Source organism: Colletotrichum jinshuiense, chromosome 7, assembly GCF_051148585.1.
Source record: "Colletotrichum jinshuiense chromosome 7, complete sequence".
NCBI classification, from domain to species: Eukaryota; Fungi; Ascomycota; class Sordariomycetes; order Glomerellales; family Glomerellaceae; genus Colletotrichum; species Colletotrichum jinshuiense.
This window is the reverse complement of record NC_139314.1, coordinates 3,959,662-3,982,591: the sequence shown is the minus strand read 5'-3', so window position 1 is coordinate 3,982,591 and position 22,930 is coordinate 3,959,662. Positions and strand designations below refer to the sequence as shown.

Sequence of the window (22,930 nt, the reverse complement as noted above, 5' to 3'; positions counted from 1 at the left end):
TTGGGAAACAAGAGTAATAGCTTTCTCAGCACAGGTTCACAACTGTTTGAGACAGCGAAGGAAAAGAAATTGAGCACGATGCCTTCAACATCGTACTTTGATAACTATATATGCCACAGCTTTTACCGGAAATAGTTCAGCAACAGCTGCGGGAGAGTTCGCCACCCGATACAAGCTGATCTACCGGCTGGTCAACGTTACCAGTTGGCCCCGCAACAACATCGGGGTAATTGGCGTAACTTGATGCTCCGAACGCACACCTGCCTTTATTCCGAACAGATGACAAATAGTTGTTCCGTATCCGCTTGATACATGGAGCTCTTCTACGGATGATTTGGAGCAGATGGCTGGAGCGGACGAATAATTATACCGAAATTAATATGACCCTCTTGATGTTAGGACATTGGTATAAATGTACCGATATTTATTTAATTATCTTCGAGATGAACACTGGTAAAGACACATCTGATCAAAACCACGCCAAGTCCTAACAACTTTGACCATGGAGATTCAAGAGCCAATTGATGAGCGCCCACCAACCAAGCTCAATATCCTCATAATTGGAGCGGGAGTGGCCGGTATGTTGTTAGCTCTCGAAAGCAAGCGCCTCGGTATTTCTCCTATCATTCTGGAGAGACGATCAAGGGTTGAATTTGCAGGTACGTACCAACACTATATCTATTCTTGCATTCATGTTTTACAGTGGAAAGCTTAGCCACTTGGTATGACTCCAGTCTAAAGTGATGAACAGGAGATTTCGTCGTTGTGGGCGACAGTGCGACTCGTATCTTTCAGCATTGGCCCCAGCTATGGTCCCGGTACCAGGAACAATCATACAAGTGCGAAGCCTACTATAATAGACACACTGGCCAGTCAGTCTTAGGACCAAGTCCTCTCAAAGAAACCACAGGGCGACCTATGGTGAGACGTGATCTTATGGGTATGCTCGAGGAAGCAGTGGCACGGCAGGAAATTCCGATTCATTTCAACCAGAAGATTGTCGATTACTTCGAGAGTGACGACCACGGAGTCGTAGAACTTTTGAACGGCAACCGGATATCAGCAGATGTTGTGGCTGCGTGCGACGGGATTCACTCGGCTTCATGGCGGCTGACCTCTGGGAAGAAGCCAAATCCCGTGAGCAGTGGTTCCGCTGTCTATCGCACTTCCGTTCCTGCGGCTTTGATATTTCAAAAAGACCCTAATCTTCAGGAACAGTTCGCGCTTCGAGAAGGGAAGCCATATCTGAAATGGTTCAGCGGCCCTGGAATGCATGGGCTCGTTTTTGCGAACAAGGACACCATCTGTTGGTCCGTACACCATCCAGTAAGTCTCAAAATAAATACCGAATATGGATTGTAGTAACGAAAACTTTCTTAAAGGAATACGCGAACACATCCACCGAGTCCTGGAGTACTACTGTCGATAGCCAGGTTGTTGCAGCACAGCTTTTGGAACAACATCCGGACTGGTCCCCCGAGCTAATGTCTCTTATACGGAACACGCCCAACGGAACGGTGAACGACTGGCTTCTTCTATTTCGCGATCCTGAAACGAAGTGGGTTTCTGCCAAAGGTCGAATCGCTCAGTGTGGAGACAGCGCGCATCCTTTCTTGCCCACCTCTGCCAATGGAGCCACCCAGGCCATGGAAGACGCGATCACGTTCGCAGCCTGTATGCGCTTGGGAATTGACTCGAACGCCTCGGTGAAAGAGTCTCTTGATGTTTACAACACACTTCGGTAAGCGTCTCAGATCTGTTATTTTTTTTCTTGGTGTTACAGCCAAAGTATTCCGCGCACACTCGATCCATGAACCTGTACAGTTTGGGGACATCAACAAAGCTGATGTGATATCGTACATGTAGCTTTGAACGAACGTCTTGTGCTCAGCTTATGGGCGCTCTGCATCGTCAATCCCACCACGAAACAAACTGGGACGAGGTTATCAAAAACCCCAACATCCTGTTACAGAGCGGCCCAGGAAAATGGATCGGCCATCATGATCCGGAGGGGTACGCAATTGAACAGTTCGCCAACTGTCTTGAAAGTCTACGAAATGGCCAAGTTTTCAAGAACACTAACACTCCACCGGGATTTAAATACGAACCGTGGACTTGCGCTGAAATCTTGCGCCGTCAAAAAGAGGGTGATAAGCTACATCTAGAAGGAGATTGGCAGTAAAACTGTGGAATTTATGATATCTTTACGCATCTCAAAACAAGGCGTTCTTGCGAGAGTAACTAGAACCAAAAACTTTGCAGAAGCAACTTTTCTGAAATCAACTCATATATAGGCGTTGGAAGCTGTTGTCCTTTGAGTCTAGCTGAGAGCCGTGTGGTAGTTCTATCTCCACTTGTAAGTCTAGACTCAAGTGTTGAGAACCGTGTTTAAACTAGATAAGCGAAGCTCTTCAAAAATTTCGTCGTCTTGAAGCTCAACTAGCTATGCAGTTACAGTGAAGTTCACGTATACATGGAGAGCTTGTCGGTTCTAACGGGAAGCTTTTTTTACACAGTCCGAAAAGGCATCAAAGTAAGTTAGTAGTAGTGATCATGATACAGCCCTCCATGCTAGCCCATCACAAACTGGGCCAGTGCTCAGGTGTCCGTAACAGCCTCTTCATGGTTTCCCAGCTAGGGCTCCATATTCCTTTTACCGAGCATATGGGCAAAATGCTTGGCCTGCAGGAGCTAGTAGTAGGATAGTACTGTTGAATGGCTATTCCAAAGTGCGGAGGCTGGGCTACTGACGCATGGTTCGAGAGTCGACAACACTGACTCTAGCGCGCTGACTCAGTGGCGTCAGTCACTATCCACTTTCATGATTGTAATCCAATGAATAGCCATCCTTTTCAAAACCGCCAGGACTGCAATGGGGAGATATATGTACCACGTGATTTCCGAGGAGGGTTAGTTGGGCCGGGAGAATACTGCTTCCCCCGCACTACCCCAGACTGCCCCCGCATCCAACCGCTCGCTTGGTGCCACTGGGCCACAATTGGAATAGAGAGACTCGCCTGTTGATAGTCTTGGTCTGCCAGTTATCATTGGGATCATGTCTGTTGAACATGCCGTGATTGGTGCGTTCTCCGGATAGCAAGACCTATGGATATATAAGGAGAGGGGTTCCGGCATGCTTTGAAACGAAGGAACTGGAGTGTTCAACGCGGACGAGTTCCATTTGTCTCGCTCTATTTATAAACGACATCCGAACAACTCTGAACTGCACGGCCATGAATCACCGGCAACCCTCCAACAACCTTCAACGTACAGACGAGGAGTCCTACAGCTATGTCGTGGACGAGAAAACAGATGGCTCTGCTCATGTCGAAAATGCTAACGGACGGGATGCCGAAATCATTTGCGGATTAACTCTGGACGAACAGAAGAAAGTCATGTTAGTTGGAATTCCTTGTCATCGACCTACCACCTTTCTCCGTGAACAAGGCTGATAGTATTCCAAGTCGCCGCATTGATATTCGTTTGCTTCCAATTCTTGGCATCATGTACTCCATCTCCCTTATCGACCGAACGAATCTTGGTCTTGCCTTGGTTGCTGGGATGCAGGAAGACCTGGGGCTTGCTGTGGGAAACAGATATACTGTCATTGTGATGGTATTCTTTGTTGCATACATGTTAGTCTGCGGGCACCAACACCTTATATAGAACTCTGGGACTTTTACTAACCACCCATTCAGTCTCTTCGAAATCCCTAGTGTACGTTGCCGTCATCAAGGATTGACAGCCTGGCTAATTGAGATATCAGAACCTTGTCCTCCCAAAAGCAGGCCCTGCCAACTGGCTGTCCTTCTTAGGCGTTGGATTTGGTGCTGTGATGATCGGTATGGGCTTCACGAAAAGCTGGGGTGGGATGGCTGTTTGTCGAGCTTTGCTTGGAGTTTTGGAGGCTGGGTTTCTACCAGGTAAGACTTCCATCATGAAAACAGACTTCAAGATGTCTGTGCGCTGACATAGCTAAATATTCAGGATGCACATACCTTATTACATGTTGGTATACCCGATTCGAGGTAGGGAAGCGACTGTCGGGGTTTTGGATTCTATCCGTTCTTGCAAGCGGGTTTTCGGCAATATTTGCATACGTCTTGACGCTTCTTCGAGGTAAAGGAGGACTCAATGGCTGGAGCTGTAAGTTACTGAACTCTTACCAAAATCTGACCACGGTTCATAACAGGGATGAATCTAGGGATCTTCATCATCGAAGGCGCGATCACAATTGCCATCTGTGCCCTGGGCCGGTTCATCATCATCGACTTCCCCACTCAGGCCGGCAAATTCCTTCGACCAGTGGAACAGCAATTTGTCATCTTGCGGATTAACCAGGACCGTGGTGATGCTGAGGAGGACGAAATCAACCTAGCCAAAATTCTGCATCACCTCAAAGACTGGAGGCTATACTTTTGGGCTTTCAACCTCATGGCATCCACCCTCCCCGGATATGCGTACTCGTATTTCCTCCCGATCATTCTCCGCAACGGCATGGGTTTCAGCAGCACGGAGGCCCAGCTTTTATCCGCACCACCATACGTGCTGGCAGCTATCGTAGCATTTGTCTCGGGCTGGTTGGGTGATAAATATAAAATCCGTGGCCCGATCATCGCTGTCCACCAGGCGTTGACGGCGGTTGGAATGCTGATTACAGTTTATGGAAAGGCAAATGGCGCTCGATACTTTGGCGCCTTCCTTGGTCAGTTTCAGTGAGATCCCTTCTGAGGAGCCTCCAACTAACCTACGAATAAAGGGATTGGATTCTTGCAGTTCTGTGTTCCGGGTGTTCTTACTTTCCAAGCCAACAACATCACCTCGCACTCCAAGCGTGCCGTGGCCTCGGCAACTTGCCTGATCGGTGGTGGGGTGGGCGGAATTATCGCCAGTACCGCGTTCATGTCAAAGGAGAGCCCGCATTACACGGTGAGTTTTGGCTAATTCAACTAAGGGGAATCGTTTATTAACAAACTTTCCTCCAGACTGGGATATGGACCACGTTCGTTATCTCCATGGTGAGCATCCTCATGATTGTCATCATGGACATTCATCTCTGGCGCTGCAATAAAAGTGCCAAGGCAGGACATCGCAGGAATGAAGGAATGGATGGCTGGCTATATACTCTTTAAGTAATTTCACGAGCAATCAAAATACCAGCAGCACTTTCTTTCGCATGAGCTACTGCCAACTCTGGTACCTTGACATGTGGATTAGGTAAGACCGTTGATACGACTCCCGAGGCAGGAGATTTGCATTTATACTTGCTTCAGTCAACTGAGAACTGAGATTATATGTCATCACATGGCTTGCTCCTCTGTATGGCTGAAATTTCCAATTCACTTACAGGTGTAATGGATGGTTTTGCCTAAACATGACTGCACCTTCGGTGATGATAACTTTTTCCTAATCCTCATCCAGTGTCATTTTAAACATGTACTTTTGAATTGAAACAGTAACAACGAAGAATCAGAGCTACCAGAATCGTTTCTGGAGCCTATAGGTATGAGTGAATAGTTGATTTGGTTTTGCGTATTAACACAAAGATTTAGTTTTCTCTCACCAAACTGGTGAATCCAATGAACATCTTTTATTGTTCTGTACATGGCCCATAGCGAATGAATTCTACAATAGTTTTGTTGCTTTCTGTTGCAAATTTTATGTTCATTGTTCTACTCTTGAACAAGCTGCCTATTCAACTGAAGATCGATGACAACCCGACTGTCCTATCTCCGTGGCATCGCGGTTGGAAATATAAAAGAGTATGGATATACCACTACCATAAAGAGTTATAGTAACACTTTGCGTTGCTGTTACTTCGGAAACATTATCACCACATCCTGCCAATCGATTCGCCTACAACGGCTCGAGAAAACAGCGAAATGTGCCAACAGGTCGAGATCCTTGTTGTCTGCTGCAGCGAGAACTGCGTATCGGAAGAGAACAAAAACCGTCTTCCCCTCCTACGCCTTATCCCGAAGCCAGACCCCTGTTTCTACCTCTGCGAGATGGCCATCGGCATGGGCTATCGCCGGAATGGACGCTTTCTCGGACTCCCCGTTATAACCGTCTGTCCTGACTTGTGCCCCAACTTGGTCAATGATTCCTCAACATTCCAACTCTGTCTCTCGGTCAGCTCTTCCGTCAACTTGATGAAGAACAAGGCTAACTGCTACGTCCACTGCGGCCCCTGCCTCGCAATGGGTCATGCTAAGTGCGTTCCCTTCGAAAACAGCACTGCCAGTCCCCAGCTCAATGCTGGTAGTGGGCCTGTCACGATCTCCGCCGGAGGCATGCAGTGTGCTGAAGGTAGGTGGACCTGCTGTGCCGCTGGCGAATGCAGCGCGGAGGCTTTGTGCGAATTCCGTGCGGCCGCCATTCTTACTGGAATGTCCACATGCAGCATAGAAGCTGAGCAGGCCATGGCCGATGACTCTAATGACGACTAGAGTATCATCGTCTGCAGCGACTGCCCTGGCTGCCCAAATTGCAGCTTTGAACAGCATCCTTAGTAAGTTTTGTCTGATTCACATTCTCCTCAGAGTACGAGTGCCTCTAAATGGAGCGGTTGTTTGTAAAGCTTAGTGCATTCTGTTGATAGGTATGTCGTTGGTTGATGTGACAAGGCATAGGCTCATGAAACACGAAGCTCCTACATTAACTGATGCTCCTCGTTTTCATGATGTTTGATTTAGGTATTGGAGATACATTTGAGTAAATTGGGCAATAAATTGGTGTTTGGTTTTCTTAACGTCAGTTTTGATGCAACGGGGAATTCCGACGAGCTTGTCAACTTGGCTTCGCTCAGTTGTTATCAACCAGGTAGATATTCAACAAGTGGCGTAACATCGATGCTTTCCATGCTGTCTGATTGTCAAAGGCTTCACTGGAATAAGCATTCAATTGATTAATTCAAGCTATGCACGGCGCTCTTCTGAATGCGCCGGACATAAACCACTATCAGGTTACAGACTATGTCAAGCTTTAGCGCCGGTGGCTGGACAAGCGCACGGGAGTGGAAGTGCCGGCGACATTTTGACAGCGGCAAAGGCCCGGCGATGTAATGAGCGGGCGCGTCCCCGACGTTTTCATCAATGGACGGATATCGGGTGACGTCAGGATACAGTGGACACTCCAGCTGGTTCATGGCGCATACGCGGCAACTACGGGAGAGGCTAAGCTTTGAGATCCAGACCGACGCCAGTAAATGAAATCATTGGCAGTGTTTGTCATATTCGGCAATTTTTTCGATGTCGACCCGGATCTCGGTGCGCTAAAACACGGCTGTTTAACAAAGACGTCAAAGCATCGTTGTTTTCCCTTTTTCTTCTACTTCTTTTCCTTTTTGGCATGGTTGTGCCTGTTGCCTCGCAGAAAAAAAAAACCACCCAAAGGATACCAAAAAAAAAAAAAAGACTTAAAATATGTACAATTAAAATATGTACAATAAGAGGCGGCAGCTCCATCAACTAGGGCCATCCTGTGGCGGAATCCACCGCCGCATTGTCATATAGGCAGTGGTTCATGCGCTGCCATCTGATCGTTAAGCGCACAGGAATGGCGTTCGTGCCGTCGCAAAAAGGGAGCGACCCGGCAGATAGCCCCAGCACAAAGGAATTTTCGAAGGATCTTACGGGCAAAGAGACCTGTTTGCTCTTGGCCTAGCGGTAAGCGAGGCTTGGCAACACTTTTCCATGTTCATCGTCTTTCTGCTTTCCGCCCGGCTACACCGGCTACGCCAGCCCGCGCCCAAGGAATGGTGGTTGTCAAGGATTACGACGCGGCCTGTGCCACCTAGGCGCCTTAGCTGAGCATCTTGGCGAACTGCCGGCAGGGTCTCATTGGCACTGGACTTGCAGGTGATCCGATTTCACCACGGGGGCCAAGACGATATATAGAATTCCCTCCAAAGGCTTCAACAAATGCAGTTCCTTATCACATTGGCATTGTAGCCTGTCTGTCGGTCTGGCCAGACATCGCTCTCACTGGTGGCGTGCTGAAGACGAACAAACCGGTGCCGATTCATCGGGCCCGTCTGGGCCCTCGGCGAAACGGGTATGGTGCTATTTGCCTGTGGGGCCAAGAATTGGGGCTTGCGGTCACTTCGCATTAAATGCTACGGGCCAGCCGGCCTAGAGCGCAGTCCAGCGGGCGGCTGGTTGGCATTGACCCTTTAAATTTCGACGTTGGTTCGAGTGGAGCGCAGCCAAGTATGCCGCCAGGACGCGCCCATGGCCTTGTTGGCCGTGTTCGCGCAGATGGATGGCGAGACTTGACTATATGAACCGGCACTCCCTCCCTCTCCATCGGGGTGCAGATGGAATTTTTTTAGATGGTGCTTCACCGTCCGCCTCCCTCCCGCCGGTCCTCACCATGAGGTTCTCCATCGCCAGTGTCGTCGCCCTGCTCGCACCGCTTGCCGCCGCCGCCGACACCGACTCACTTCTTGAGTACAAGGGGACCCCGGCAGGGCAGGTCATCAAGCAGAATGTCGCACTGCGCATCCTTCCCGTCGGCGATTCTATAACCGTGGGCTTCGCAAGCAGCGATGGCAACGGTTACAGGCTCAGGCTTGAAGAGGATTTGTCTGGTGAGTAGAACCGCCCAAGATTTCCAGAGCCCACATGCCGGCCAGCCATTCGGCTGCACATCAAGGATTGACCGCTAATTGTGCCCGCAGCCAACGATGTGGTTTTTGCCGGGACAGTGCATTCCGGAAATATGACCGACAACTACTATGTAAGTCATGCAAACTCGGCGGCATTCGCAATGCGCATTTCTCTGACAAGCTACGCAGGCAGCTTGGTCTGGAAGAACGATCAAGTACATGGCCGATCACGTCGGTCCGTCTTTGAAGCAGCGGCCTAACATCATCCTTCTCCACGCCGGCACCAATGACATGAATCTTAATCCGGTCATCTCCACGGAGGGCACCGATCCGGCCGGGGCCGCCGAAAGGCTGGGCTCTCTCATCGACCAAATGATCGCCGCCTGCCCCGATGCCACCATTCTCGTGGCCCAAATCATCACCACCTGCGATCCCGCCCAAAAGCCCGGGACAGAGGAGTTCCAGGCCCTGATTCCAGGTGTTGTCGAACAGCGGAGAAACGCCAGTCATCACGTCCTGGCAGTGGATTTCGAGGTTTTGGGCGAGAACATCTTTTTGAACGACTGCCTCCATCCAACCGACCAGGGATATAGTATCATGGGCGACTACTGGTACGACGCCATCGCCCAAATACCAAAGGACTGGCTTCAGCAGCCTGTTGGAAAGAACCCAGACAGGTCCGATGATGCTACAAGCACGGGTAAAAGCGTGCCAGAAAGCTCCACCGCCGCCACTCCGGGAAGCTCTAGCGCCGCTACTCCGGGAAGCTCCAGCGCTGCTAGTCCAGCACTCAAAGATAAGGCGGTAATGCTATTGGTAATTCCAGCACTAGTAACTCTAAAATTAATATTTAATTGAGTCGGGATTTTGACGTTTCTGTTTCAACATGCATACCGAAAACGATGAGGCCCGGCGTAGTGGACGGGCCTATGGCGTACTTGCAGCCCGCCGGTTTGATTTACATGCTGCTTCCGTACGAGGAAAACTCCACGTCGCTAAGGATCGCCGAGGAGAGTATGGTTAGATCTTCAGGCAGTAACTTTAGTTGCTGAGATTTTTTTGTTCCTTTTCTTTCTGCATTTTCCTTTATCTTTCAAGATCTATGGCATTCTACATAGTCCGAACAAAGAGCCAATAGAGATGAGAGAACAATGAAGATAGCCGCAGCCTTTAGATGAGTACGCAAGCAACGTATAGCGCCTTCATTTTCAAATGTTAACAAACTTGGCCACTGATCAGCCTGACGTATTGCAGGTTTTGAAAATTTAGCATTGCGCTTGAACATTTCACCCATTGAAGCTGCTTCTAAGTTCTGATTTTTGTCATCGATGGATTCCAGCACGCTTTATGCGATTGTTCTAAAAATATCTCGAGCACGCCCATGGGCCTAAGTTTTGGCCTGCAGCATTCATTTGCTAGGCAAATGCCGTATCGTCATTGTATTGTTCAGCGAGTCCAGACTACTCTACCGGGGAAAGAAGTAACTACCGGTTTCCCCTCCTTTTCACCTATACCGCGAACACCGTGCTGGCCTGACAAGGCGACTCCCATTGTCATCCAACTTCGTACATGCAGACCTTCGCGATTGGTTGATCCAAAATTGTGGCCAGACCTGGGACAACTTGCGATGAAGCCGACCCCGCGTCTGACAGCCTCAAGATCTCACTCTCCATGGTCGGCCATCCTTGCTAAAATGACTGAGAAGTCATCATCAGTGCGGGGTTGCTCGCTTTACCTGCGAGGATGGTGTCGACGATGCTTTGCCTGAGCAACCATAGACCCCTCATTTGGGCGCTTCGATGACGTTTGAGTCATCACATGTCTTGTCCATTGGCAAACTTTGCAGTATCTTATATAGCAGAGATGCTCCCAGGCTGGTTCCCATTCTAATCGGTTGATATGCTTGTATGAGCCAGAATAGGTAAACGTTACAAACACCATATTTTTATTGAGCCGCTGCAGCCTTACAATATGTCAAACAGGAAGGATCACGGTCTGAAGCAGCACGGTCTGTCGGATGACGCCGTGGAGGCGGGACATGACTTTATCCACGAGGCTGAGGTTGAGGAAGAGAGGGTAAGCACCCAGCTATATCCACGACTGGGCAACGATGGTCCCAAAACTAACCGGTCTTGGCGCCACAGAGACATAGCGGGGATGTGAACACGATGCCCTCAATGTCGTCGCAGCAAAAGAAGGGTGTCAATCTCGAGGGTATGCAGCCTAGCAACCCCATGGGACAAGAAAAAGCAGGCAAAAAAGCCTGATCGCTGATGTCCATGTCATTCGCGTGTACCCAGTCTGTGTTCGGGCGCGCTGCACGAGGCGTTTTGTCCTACACCTAAATTGTCGAAGATCCTTCATGTCGCAATTCAATTGCCAGCGACACGCCAAAAGTGACGTTTTACATCGTCAAAGAGGGGAATGGTCTTTGGAATGGTCTCGAATAAGCCAAAAGGAGAAAAACATCAATTGATTTAGTCTTGAATTTTCTATTCAGGAATGAATTTAAGAAAATAATGCCTTTTGATGACGAATTATGTTTACCTTTGGCGTGCGCCGACTTCGGACCCATATCTTCAGCCGCTCAGAGCCGAACGTCCCCTATCGGAGCGGAGCGTCACCATTAATGAATTGCCGTATTCCAGATGGATGCTGCTTTATCCTCAATTCATCTCCACCAGGCTCTCCGACCAAGACATTAGGATGGCGCCCTCCACGCAAAATTCTCATCACTTCGTCGTCCTCGGCGCCGGCGTTATCGGCCTCTCTACCGCGCTGACCCTCAGGACCGAACACCCTTCAGCTCGTATCACCATTCTGGCAGAGTACTTTCCAGGCGACTACCATATCGACTATTGTTCGCCCTGGGCTGGAGGCAATTGGTGCTCCTCTGCGAGCGACAATGGACTTCTCGAGTCGTTTGACCGCGTCACCTATCACCGGTTCAAGGAGATTGCCAGCCATGCCCCCGAGGCTGGGATCAAAAGTTCGCCCCTGAGAATGATTTTTGACCAGAAGATCGAGGATGCTGGGATTCTCAGCCAGGAGACCGGAAAGTTGTGGTATAACGATCTAGTTGGCGGCACTGTGCCACTGAGCAGCAGTGAGCTGCCCGACAAGGCCGTGTTTGGGCTCGACGTGCCCTCCACATTTGTAGTGAATACTCAGATTTACCTAAAATGGTTTGTCTCCTGTCCAATAGTGCCAAGTATGCGCCTGGACTAATGTAGTACAGGCTCTTGGAACAGTGCAGACAGGGTGGCGTTTCTCTGATTCGCCGCCGAATCGGGCACATCAAGGAGGCTCGCATTTCGCCTGAAGTTACTACTATTTTCAACTGTACAGGCCTTGGATCCTACTCCCTAGGCGGAGTGGAAGACAAAACGATGTACCCCACGCGGGGGCAGACTATCCTAGTTGAACAGCCCATCCAACCCCTCAAGAGAATGTACTTTCGCTCTCCTCGACGAGTGGACAACGACACCACCTACATTTTTCAAAGGCCTCTAGCGGGAGGAATCGTCCTCGGTGGCTGTCGCCAAGACGGAAATTGGGATAAGAACATCGATCCAGAGCTGACGAAGACTATTTTGGAGAGATGCTGCGCTTTGGCCCCCGAACTAGGCCGCCCCGAGGACCTCAAGATCATCAAGCACGGTGTGGGCTTGAGACCTGGGCGTAAGGATGGCCCGAGAATCGAAGCCGAGTTGTTAGAGGGAGGCCTGGTGGTGCACAACTATGGAGCGTCTGGGGCGGGATACCAGGCATCTTGGTAAGTTGTTGATCGAGACCGCGGGCTACCGAGGGGATTACTGACAAAAGTGCAGGGGGATGGCGGCACATGCTGTGAAGCTTGCTAAAGCCGAGATAGAACGCATTCAGCCAGCGGTTTCGAAGCTTTAGCTGAAAAGTTCTTACAAGATCTTCTCGTGAATGTTATATTTTGCAACGTTCGCAACGCTTTTCTCGCTGCCAGATTCCGGTTTGTTTTCAGACTAGTAGAGATCTTCAACGGCTGAAACAAAATATGCCAGCGAATAATTTTATCATTTCTTCAACCATCGATACAGAAAACACGTTACGCTCGGTACCTTTGTCGGTAACACTATTCGCTTACAACCCAACGATTTGACGCGAGCGCCGCTATTGACTGATCCTTGCTGAACGGACTGAAAAGGAAAGGAAAGGTGTACATAGCTGCAGATGCCCCTGAATGGAAACGTCGGTGCCTAGTGTAGAAGCGAAGATTCCCCACATCTGCAAAATCTGGCCTCAGCTTTGGAATACAGAACTTCGAAATTAACGATCTATCAAACGTACGAAGCCCGACCCATCCGTTTTCCCTCCTCTTCCCCTCTTTTGTATTTGCAATCATACCATTAATCCTGACATCAGATAAACAGGACGAAAACATGCCGAAGTCAGCCCCCCACGCATATCAAAACCTGGTGCTGCCAGTAACCCTTGTCATCTTATGTTTCATTGCACCCTCCATAGCGGCGTATAAGTGCTCGGGTAGGGAGTATCCTAACATATTTGCTATTGTGCGTGGCTCCATTTCGACTCTGTTGTCCCCCGGTGTACTAATGCTTGCCCTGCTACTAGAATCTCAGCCCTGAATATTCTAGTGTATCCATGATGTACGAAGAAAACATCTCAAGATCTTCCTTCAACTGGAGTGAGTCGCTGCGTAGTAAATCCTACTTGAAACAAAAGTTGATCCAGTTGTCAGGGTGCACTTCAAGCAATTCATACGGTTCGGAGACTATTTTAAAAGATTCCTTAATAGAGGGTCAAAGCAAAATGATACAAATTAGGTTAGTAGGTATAAGTCTTAGAGATTGACCGATTCTGACCGCGCAGCCGCTTCTCACCTCACGGGAAGAAACGTTGAACTACTTCAACAGACTCCTCCAAAATCCACCCCCGTCGCATAACAAGCACGTTGAAAGAAATGGATACATACCGGACGACCACCTAATCGAAGTTCTCCGCGAGTTAAAATGGACCACGAAAGAATGGTTTGAAGAAGAGTCAGAGTTTGCTGTGGTGGCAGTTCCACATTATTGGTACAATCCAGCAGAGCTGGATTTCATCAAAGGGGCCGCTGAAACAGTTGGTCTGAACATCGTCAAGTTCATCAAGACGCATCATGCAGCTGCCACTGGACTCCAATTCAACCAATGGGCGACCCACAAGGAAAATATTCTCGTCTACGAACTAGGCCGAGATAACTACGAGGTTTCCGTGGTTGAAGTCAACGCGGGGGCGGTTAATACCATCGCCTCACAGAGACGAGCCCATTTGGATCGGCTCATGCGACAGTATGGGGGATTCAACGCGGATGACGAACGCGCGGAAATCATGGAAATGATTTATAAGAAAACACACGACTATGTCGACCGAGTCATTGGAACCGCAAACCTAACCAAAGGGGACATTTCACATGCCGTCATGACCGGGCCACACTCGCACTATACACTCGCCAGGTCCCTGCTGGAGGAATACTTTACGAGGAATTCCAGCTCAACAAGCAGCGTCCAGTACCATATTTTGGACTACTCATACGATGCTGCGACCGTCGGAGCCGCTGCTGAAGCTCTTGTACTTGCAGGTCGCGAGTGTACAGAAGTTCAGTACTGTCACTGAGTCTGCGTTTGTGCTTCGTTTCAAGCCCGTACACACTATTGAAATAATGTGCTACTGGATTAGGGCAGAATGAATGGGTGTCCTCCTAATATCGGAAACCCAACTTATAGGTGTCTCAATACGGACCTCAGCAACTTCCTGTAAGCAATGATGAGCTAGAAACTAAAGAGGTTATAAATATCAGTCAAACATAGAAGTGCCATAATTGTAAATAATTATAATTGAGCCTATGTTAACCTCTTGTCGGTTTCAAGGGGTCTATTATCAAACACTGGGCCACTCGTAGTTCAGCCACTTCTCCAGTGTTCCATTCCAAGCTCCGCCCCCGAGCTGCACATGGACCCAAGCATCTACAAAGTTCTTCCAGACGATGTCGCGAGGAATAGCGTATCCCAGCTCCTCAAAGTTGAACGGCACATCTGGATTGGCAATGCAAAGCTCGCCCTCGTGCATCTTGACCTGCAACTCGACCTCGATGAGATCGGAAATCATGGCATCAGCCGTGCCGTCCAAGACCGCCTGGTATACGGCGTTGTTGTCCTCCACCATGACAATCGTTGCAGACTTGAGATTGGCTCGGTCAAACGCCTCGTTCGTTCCGCCGGGATTGACGGCGACCTTAACTCCGGGTTGGTCCAGCGATGCGAGGTCGGTGTACTTGTCTGCGTCGGCGCAGCGGATGCATGCTGTCTTGCCCACTCTCTGTATCGCGGTGGAGAAGAAGGCTGTTCTGGCTCTCGCAAGGGTCAAGCTGACGCCGCCCATGGCAATGTCGAATTTTCCTGCCGTCAGATCGCTTGTAATATTCGCCCATTTCGTGGCAATCAAGCGCGGCGGGCTAGGGAGTCCAAGGGCGTTGGAGAGGGACTGAGCGGCATCGATATCGGCGCCGATATATGTCGTGTTGATCGCGGTGGTATTGGGCAGAGTGGTTTGGTTGGTGACGAGGTATGTGAACGGCTTGTAGTCTCCCGTTGTGCCGACGGTAAGGTAGCCGCGGGCGAGGATCGTGTCCAGAAGGGACGTGACGTTGGCGTATGACAGCAGTTGTGTCGCGCTTGTTTCGTGCAGCGCGCCGAATTGCTTCGCTCCAGCGGATGCGCTGAGAACAGCGGTGAGTAGCGCGGATGTCCCCAAGTTGACCATTTTGGCGTCTGATTGAATGATGAATTATTATCAACACCTCCGCCCCGGGAAACAGTGACAGCGGGTGACCGGGACTTGACCTTTTATTTCACGTTATCATGTGGCCGACTCCGGGGCCCCGCACGCTCATTTCAAGGTGGGCCCTTTTTATCGGCTTAAATGTTAATTAACTTGATAACAACGGCTTTACGATTGGTCACTTGAATATGCTAATTAATGCCAAGATGAACCATGTGGGCGAATGCGCGGCTTTTGATTGCCTTTGCGGATAGGAGTTCTCTTTGTCATAGCATAGACGCTGTGTAGATATGTCGTGCGTCGGGGACTGGGGAAAATGTAACGCCTGTCGCACCCTGCGAAAACAAAACTCCCACGTCCGCTTCCGCGTTGAATCCCAATTTGGTCAGAAAGGGATCCACTCGGAGCAAGGGTTTCCATACCACCGGGTCCTTCTTCTTCCCCTCTTCCGCAAGTGCAATTCAACATCGCGTCAGAAAGACCTTGCGTGAGCCAACCTTACTGTAACTTACTATGGCTTCATTTGTCTCAAGACGCCCAACAGCGAATCCACCTAGCTTCTGAGCCAGGAAGAAAAGTCGGGGTCCTTTGCTGCCTGGAGCCAAGAGTGTCAAGCTCTAGTTATTGGTCGACAAAATGTATCGCAGATAATCTGATGTTTCTCGGATAGGCGAACCAACAAGAACAGTCTCTCCTCATTCTGGGCGGGCTGCTGCCTAATTACTCCAACGATGATTGGAGCCAGTGTTTCAACGACCTGCCGGTTCAGGGTGCTTACTTCAACCTCGCAAAACACTTTCCATGCTATATATTGAGATTAGACGAAGTCGACATCTTTATCAGGAATAGTTTTTGGTTAATCACTTTCGACCCTCTCTACACTACCTTCAATCATGGCTCAGCAGGAAGATGTCAGTGCTAGTTCTCCTACGGATGACTACGAGTCTTTTATTCGAAAGATTTTACAAGAGGATTATGGGCGAGAGGTGAGTTTCAATGCAGGTTCTGTTAGCTGAAGCCCTCAATCTAACAAGTCAGGTCATTGAAATCGTTCCCCTTCGCCATCACAATGCTCGAGTTTACAGTCTCGACATTAGCCCGGCGACAAAAACCACGCCGACTTTGCAGCCAAAGCCTGGTGTCCTGGCTCTGCCTAGTGAGACCACAAAGCTCATCATGCGCTTCTCTGACCCGGCTTCCATGTTGAATGAAGAGATCCGAGTTCAGAATGAGGTTGCAATCATGCTGCTTGCGCGGGAGGCTCTGAGCCCGCTGCGTCCCTCGATAGTCCCTGACGTCTATGGCTGGAGTCCATTTTCAGAAGGCAAAGGCTGGACGCTTATCGAGTTCAAGGAAGGCGTTCCGCTGGGCGATAAGCTTCCTGATCTTGATTTCGAAAGGAAGAGGGATATTTTGCGGCAGATTGCGCAGATATTCAAGCTTATCCAGTCATTCAAGCTGCCAGACTCGATCACAACTTACGGCGGTGTCGGCTTTTCCGAGGACGGTGCATTCACGGGCAGCTCCACGCCCATTGCAGGCGGAGGACCTTGTAACACCCTCTCAGACCTGTACGCCGAGTACTTTCAGACGCAGATCGGGTTCGCAGACAAGTGTGACATTGTTCAGGGTTGGAAAAACTCTGAGCTGAGAAGTCGGCTTGAAGCATTTGGCGCCGAGGGGTTGAAGCCTCTTGTTGAAAAGTTGAGTGCGCGACCTACCTTGGTACATGGAGACTTTGGTAAGAGTTCAAATCTATTTCAATAACGCATAGGTATTATGTTACTGACAAAAATTATGCTAGATGGTAACAATATCTTATTTGACGAGGCCACCAACAAGGTGACTGCGCTGCTGGACTATGACTTCGGTCACATCGGCTCCCAGGCTGATGAGTACTTCTACTCTTTCCCACAAATACACGGACTCATGATTCCCCCCTTCAATGATGACCCAGAAGAAAATCACCTTCGCGAGTGTCTCCTTCATGGATTCAGCACGGAAGATGCGGAGAGGAGTTCCGAGATAATCGACTGGCTTACGGCCTTCCTGAGGGATACAGAATTTTCTCAAGCTGGTGTGGAGAGACCAGCTGACATCAAGGGCATTGATGAACTTTCGGCTGTGTACTGGTTCATTCAGAATATTAGCCCGCCGATGTTTTTCCTTCAACGATGGAGATCCCGAGTCTCCCCAGAGCGCATCGAGATGGTCAAGCAGGAAGCGAGAACTAATCTAGAAAAGAATTTGGACAGTTGGGGATTCTAAATTCAGCAGTTAAAATATGCTTATTAGTACTCGTCTCGAAGAGTCATTGGCAATGTGGATGACTGTTTTCTGTCTTCCCCTCTTGGGCGATTTTAATGCGAGGCCATTTTCAATTCATCTACGAATATGGCAATATCCATTACGAAATCTTTTGCAGGAATCTGAAGCGAGCTAGTGCTTGACTGACTGTACTACATGCACCTTGTCAAGTTTAGGTATTATCTGTCCCCAGTTGCCGTTCAATTCATTGCCACCACACCAAGTCCGTTTGCCTCAACGTATTTGAACCACAATGCACCTCTCCAGAGCCCATATGGTGGCTAAAAAAGTCATCAATGAATGTGACATTCATACCAGCGCGGTCGTATGCTTCTTCCACTGCCTTCATAACAATGTCCTCTCCACCAATGACTGGACCAAACGGGTTCGGGCTCAAATAATGTCTCCCAATCACAACACCGTTGATCGGAGCCGGTTGGAAAGCACCTAGTTGGTACTCATCCTTTAATACAGGCGGCCAGTAGTAGTCCAATCCGTCCGGGTTAACCCACAGTCCACCTCGTGATTTATCACGATATAAGACTGGGACGTGAATGACATCCTTGCGATCAAGCGGTATTTCAGAAAGGAGGATTTCGAGGTTGTGATTAATCCACTTCTGGGCGTATGTGTTAACTTCAATGAAGGTGGCGTTGGACAGGACGTCGTTGATGGTTAGGTTCAGGTTAGGCGGCAAGTCCTCGATCCGGAATCGTTCCATCTGAGGCTCGGCGTCGAAACTGATGGCGCGAACATCGCCGTTACCCGCGGCCTGAGCTTCCCGAAGAAGACCGACAGCAACATCCGGACTTGCAATGGCAATGGTGAAACCCAATTCGTTATCGTAGGGCAAAAATTGGACGAATTCGTCAACATGGCCTACCCGCAACCATCCTGTCTCGAGAAACAGAGTTGATTGCACGCCGTTGCCAAAGATCAAGTCACGCACTGCCTGCGCGGGAAGACTGTCGTAATGCTTGCCCTGGATAATGCGGCCCGCTTTATAGAGAACACCCCGCTTCGAGCGATGGGGGGGAATGGTCTCGAGATTGCCGTAGCTGTTCATGGTGTGGTAGCCGAAGCCGGATCCCGGAAAGCCCGTGCCGGAGGAGCCGCTGGGCTGAAAGGCTCCAAACCCCGGCCCACGCATCTGCTCAAAGATTTGTCTTCCGCCGGTACGCGTTGATTGCGCCGAACGAAGCATGATGCGGATCGCGATGGGACCATCCGGGCCCGGCATGCTCGCATACGCTGGTTCGAGGATGTCTTGGGCCCAGATATCTCCCGACTGGTTGAACAGCCACAAAGGGTTTTCAATGGCAGCAATCTCACGCCCCAAGTCTAGTTGCTCCACGAAATACTTCTGTTCCGGTTTCGTGTCGTTTGCCCACGTGGCCACCAGTGTCTCGACCTTCTGGAGGTGGTGATGGGTCAATACTGGAGCGACTTTGAGAGTGACAGAGTCTCTGACATAATCCCTAGCTCCGGGCTTGTCGTAGACATCGAAATTGACGGTGACGTGGCCATCCCAAACCTCGGATTCTTTGACGAACTCACGGCCGTCAATGCCCAGTGTAAGCCCTGCACGAAGCTGGGTCGCATTGAAGTTGTATTGCTTGTCAACCAGGTGCCAAGACTCGGTTGCATTGGGGTTTGCTGGGTCATTGAGCAAGAAGATGCGAACTCGCTCGTATGCCGCCCGTGGTGTCGCGTAAACATGAGCCGTGACGCCTTCGGCAATGTTCTCAAGTGGCACCGTTTTCAAGGGAGCAACGTACTCTGGAGCCAACAATGTGTGGCCCGAGGCATCGCTGCAAAAGGCCAACTCGTCGTTGCTTAGAGGCACGTTGTTGAGGTCCGTATTGGGACACCTATAGGTTCTGTCTCCGACATTGGGAAGGAAGATGGCGCCTCTGCTGTCTGTCCATGTGGCCTTATTGTTGGCATCCGTGTCGCCTTCTACATCAACGACCCCATCGCGGTTCGTGTCTGCCCTGATATCTGGCTTGATAGACTTGCAAACTATGGGGCTTGCCTGTAATGCCCAAGTCAGGGGCTTTAGGAAGGAGGAATACCGCATGACAGGCGCAGCAAGAGAGGTTGAGAAGAAGGAAGTACCGCCCACTGTTTCAGCGCCGTAGAACGTACAATAGTATGACATATGGCTCTCTTAAATGCTGGCTTTCTTCACCGTGCAATTATGGGGTTGTAACGTTCCAGACTTCTTGAATAGCTTCCATGGTGATCGGTTGGCTCGAAACTTGATCGTCTGATTCGCACGCAGCATTCCTTCCCCCATAAAAGATAATATCTTCTCGTAATTTCGTCGGCAAAACTGTCTGATTTACCGACCATGGTGACTATGTTACTGGAAACAGATATGCCAAGATTCCTTGCATGTTCGAAAGTCCAGTTGGATGTAACGCCAAAAGATAGTGCATTGTCTTTTTCAAGATACCGAATGACCATTGCTGTACAGACGCTGTAAAGCAGCAAGAGTACTCATAAGTACATGGGAGCACGCAAGTGACTGTAAACAGAGACATATTTCGAGTTTTCGTCGGCAAACAGAAGAGAGAAGAGCATTGCCATACTCATTTATTACCTCCTTTGTATTTCTTCCAGCCGTTTCGCTTGCTTTATCTCCCTTGTTCTGTACAATGTGGAGGGGTCACTTCTGACTTGTCACTGCGGGGGTGATATGGTGTCATCAAAAGTTCTGGTAAACTTCCTCTATCGTAGCTTACAACTTCCAAGCCGGGACTAGAGGACGGGCTCGGCGTCTTGGACACCTTGTGCGTTGTACTCGCATTGCATGCTGTATCCACTTCCTTTCAGTGGGCAAATTGTTCGCGCTCCTCTACGTTCAGTACCCCGGCCGTAATTTTGTGGGCTATCGTATCGGTATCGGTATCAGACCGTAGCTGGACGCCAACGCCAAGACCTTCAGAGGGTCCTCTTCTTCACCATTGAGAATTGAAGTTGAGACTGAACATTTCCATTGGTGAGATAGCACTTGGTTTCCAATCGTACTATCGTCGACGCCATGCCAAGGTTGAATGGAAGTCATCTGAGATCTGAAATGTGTTCAACAAGATGTGGACATATTCAATACAAATAATGCACCCATGGCAACAGGTAAATATATATCAGGTTCGTCGAGTTACTTGTGTGGGAGGTAGGTCAAAGAAGTTCAAACTGGTAATGCCGTTCACAGGCATCCTTCCCAAGTGTTTGGTAAGTCTACACAGCATTATAACAACTAGATAGCAGTCGTTGACAGGATGCTCATGTTTTCAGCCAAGCGTCACGTGGAGTCTTCAGGTTTCTTAAACTTGGATAAATTCTCTTCTATTTAATGCTCAAGGAGCTATCTAGCGTCAGTCCACTTGCGCACTTTTTAGAAGACAAAGTTTCCGGCAACGCCCTTGACCATGTTCTGGGCAAGCAGCTTGTGGATGGCCAGGCCGGCGTGGTAGTTGTCGGCCCAGAGGCAGTTGCTGGAGCCGTAGCAGGTCGCGTCCTTGGCACCGTACTGGGCGAAGTTCTTGACGACGGTGTCGAAAGAAGGCTTGGTGTCGAAGACGAGGCCCTTGACGCCAGAGTTGGAGGACTTGAAGGTCGCGAGGCGGCTCTCCAAGGCCTTGTTGTAGGACGTGATGTCGGAGCGCAGGCGGGCCAAGTCGGTCTCGGCCTGGCCGATCATGGCGGGGATCTGGTCGGCGAAAGCTGCGTTGCAGGGTTAGTAACCCGAAGCTATTTTCATCACCATTACAGGCTGGGGAGGGGGGTTAGTGAACATACGAGGAACGGTGAGCAGGACGAAGTTGCTCAGGCCCTCGTCGACCAGGGTCTGCAGCAGGGTGAAGTAGCGGTCCATGATCTTGTCGACGGGAGCGGAAATCCTGTCCCAGAAGGGCTCTCCAACATCGTTGATGCCGATCCAGACAGCGACGAGGGCATTGGCCTTGTTGACCGTGCTGGAAGCATACTGCTTGAACTGGTCAACCTGGTCGTCGACGCAGTACTGGGCGTAGGTGTCGACGATGTCCTTGTCGGTGGTGGCGCCGGTGACGGCAAAGTCGTAGGTCAGAACCTCCGAGGTGTTGAGAGTGCTGGTGAGGTGACCGACCCAGTTCAGGCCGCTCGAGGTGGTCTGGCCGGGGAGGGAGGGGTTGCCGAGCGGGTTGCCGGAAGCCGGGAGGGTGCCGCCGGGCCAGAAGCCAACGGTGGAGTAAGAGTCGCCGCTACGATGAGGCGCGAGTCAGATCGGTCTGTGGCGGCTTTTGGCTTGTCATGACGACTCGAGAGGGATGTGACTTACAAGACAATCAAGGTCTTGGAGCTGCTGTTGGCTTGTCTCGGGAAGACGCCCGGGGTGGGACTGGCGAAAGACAGGGACAGGCCGGCTGCCAGGGAGAGGGCTTGGGTGAAGGACTTCATTGTGTCAGGGTTGTATGTTATGTACCAGCAAATAATATCAACAGAAGAAGCAGACGAAGAGAATGAATCGTGAAGCGAATGAGAGGACGTGCGGGGAACACTAAGAAGAGAAGACGGACGGCTGCGATCAACAGTTCAAACGCCGGTCCGCGTGGGATGCGCGCTACCTACATATTAATATATCGGTCTCTACGATGGCAAGTCGAGAGTTTGCGGCAGGGGGGCGCTCATCTGGCGAGCTTTGGAAAAGACTTCGTCACTCCGCGTTTGCAGTACATTGAGTTCCCCATACACGGCCAAGTTGTTAATCGCCGTGATTGGTGGAAGTCCCAGGGGCAGCCCGGGCCCGGGCGGTGCGACGCCCCAAAAGGGGCGAGATTGCAGGCGCTCCGCTGGGGCTTGCGGGGCCGTAGCGAGCCATCGACTCCTTTTCGGGGGTCGAACTCGACAGATCACCAGGCTAGCCGCCGCAACTGGCGCTCCATTCGGCTAACAACCTCGGGAGAGTGGTGGGACTCTGAATCGGGAAATGGGAGACCTTCTATGCTGGTGGACAGAGCAGTAGAACCTTGCAGAGTTGATTGGTAACGCCATATCGTGAGGGCTTCAGTGAGTTAGTTGTAGGGCTTGCCAGCACAGGCCTCGCGTTAACATCAAACATGCAAAGCCAGCCAGCAACGACTTCCCTGCAACCAGTCTCTCCTTTTTGACTTTTTTCAAATTTTACCTAGTCTCTCTTCTCTTCAATTTTTTCCC

The 22,930-nt window shown here is 50.1% G+C and overlaps 8 protein-coding genes across 8 annotated transcripts; 5 read left to right on the top strand and 3 right to left on the bottom strand.

The window, feature by feature from the left end:
- Nucleotides 1–3,233: 3,233 nt before the first annotated feature.
- EsH8_VII_001039 (uncharacterized protein) lies at nt 3,234–5,132 on the top strand (the record flags this gene model as incomplete). Its single annotated transcript, XM_083271172.1, has 7 exons — nt 3,234–3,397; nt 3,465–3,635; nt 3,699–3,717; nt 3,767–3,842; nt 4,193–4,705; nt 4,760–4,929; nt 4,986–5,132. 7 exons carry the CDS (start codon nt 3,234–3,236, stop codon nt 5,130–5,132), a joined length of 1,260 nt encoding a protein of 419 aa, XP_083128729.1.
- Nucleotides 5,133–5,882: 750 nt separating this feature from the next.
- EsH8_VII_001038 (uncharacterized protein) lies at nt 5,883–6,449 on the top strand (the record flags this gene model as incomplete). Its single annotated transcript, XM_083271171.1, has 1 exon — nt 5,883–6,449. One exon carries the CDS (start codon nt 5,883–5,885, stop codon nt 6,447–6,449), a length of 567 nt encoding a protein of 188 aa, XP_083128728.1.
- Nucleotides 6,450–8,373: 1,924 nt separating this feature from the next.
- Nucleotides 8,374–12,514, top strand: EsH8_VII_001037 (uncharacterized protein; the record flags this gene model as incomplete). Its single annotated transcript, XM_083271170.1, has 8 exons — nt 8,374–8,590; nt 8,681–8,739; nt 8,798–9,412; nt 10,595–10,684; nt 10,753–10,822; nt 11,307–11,793; nt 11,847–12,383; nt 12,439–12,514. The coding sequence occupies 8 exons, from the start codon at nt 8,374–8,376 to the stop codon at nt 12,512–12,514; spliced, it is 2,151 nt and encodes a 716-aa protein (XP_083128727.1).
- Nucleotides 12,515–13,927: 1,413 nt separating this feature from the next.
- EsH8_VII_001036 (uncharacterized protein) lies at nt 13,928–14,260 on the top strand (the record flags this gene model as incomplete). The annotated part of the gene is made up of 1 exon (XM_083271169.1): nt 13,928–14,260. One exon carries the CDS (start codon nt 13,928–13,930, stop codon nt 14,258–14,260), a length of 333 nt encoding a protein of 110 aa, XP_083128726.1.
- A 264-nt stretch (nt 14,261–14,524) lies between these two features.
- EsH8_VII_001035 (uncharacterized protein) lies at nt 14,525–15,406 on the bottom strand (the record flags this gene model as incomplete). Its single annotated transcript, XM_083271168.1, has 1 exon — nt 14,525–15,406. One exon carries the CDS (start codon nt 15,404–15,406, stop codon nt 14,525–14,527), a length of 882 nt encoding a protein of 293 aa, XP_083128725.1.
- Nucleotides 15,407–16,317: 911 nt separating this feature from the next.
- EsH8_VII_001034 (phosphotransferase family protein) lies at nt 16,318–17,692 on the top strand (the record flags this gene model as incomplete). Its single annotated transcript, XM_083271167.1, has 3 exons — nt 16,318–16,410; nt 16,463–17,165; nt 17,229–17,692. The coding sequence occupies 3 exons, from the start codon at nt 16,318–16,320 to the stop codon at nt 17,690–17,692; spliced, it is 1,260 nt and encodes a 419-aa protein (XP_083128724.1).
- Nucleotides 17,693–17,936: 244 nt separating this feature from the next.
- On the bottom strand, nt 17,937–19,892 carry EsH8_VII_001033 (protein-arginine deiminase domain-containing protein; the record flags this gene model as incomplete). The annotated part of the gene is made up of 1 exon (XM_083271166.1): nt 17,937–19,892. The coding sequence occupies one exon, from the start codon at nt 19,890–19,892 to the stop codon at nt 17,937–17,939; it is 1,956 nt and encodes a 651-aa protein (XP_083128723.1).
- A 1,239-nt stretch (nt 19,893–21,131) lies between these two features.
- EsH8_VII_001032 (SGNH/GDSL hydrolase family protein) lies at nt 21,132–22,174 on the bottom strand (the record flags this gene model as incomplete). The annotated part of the gene is made up of 3 exons (XM_083271165.1): nt 21,132–21,460; nt 21,536–21,978; nt 22,056–22,174. 3 exons carry the CDS (start codon nt 22,172–22,174, stop codon nt 21,132–21,134), a joined length of 891 nt encoding a protein of 296 aa, XP_083128722.1.
- Nucleotides 22,175–22,930: the final 756 nt, after the last annotated feature.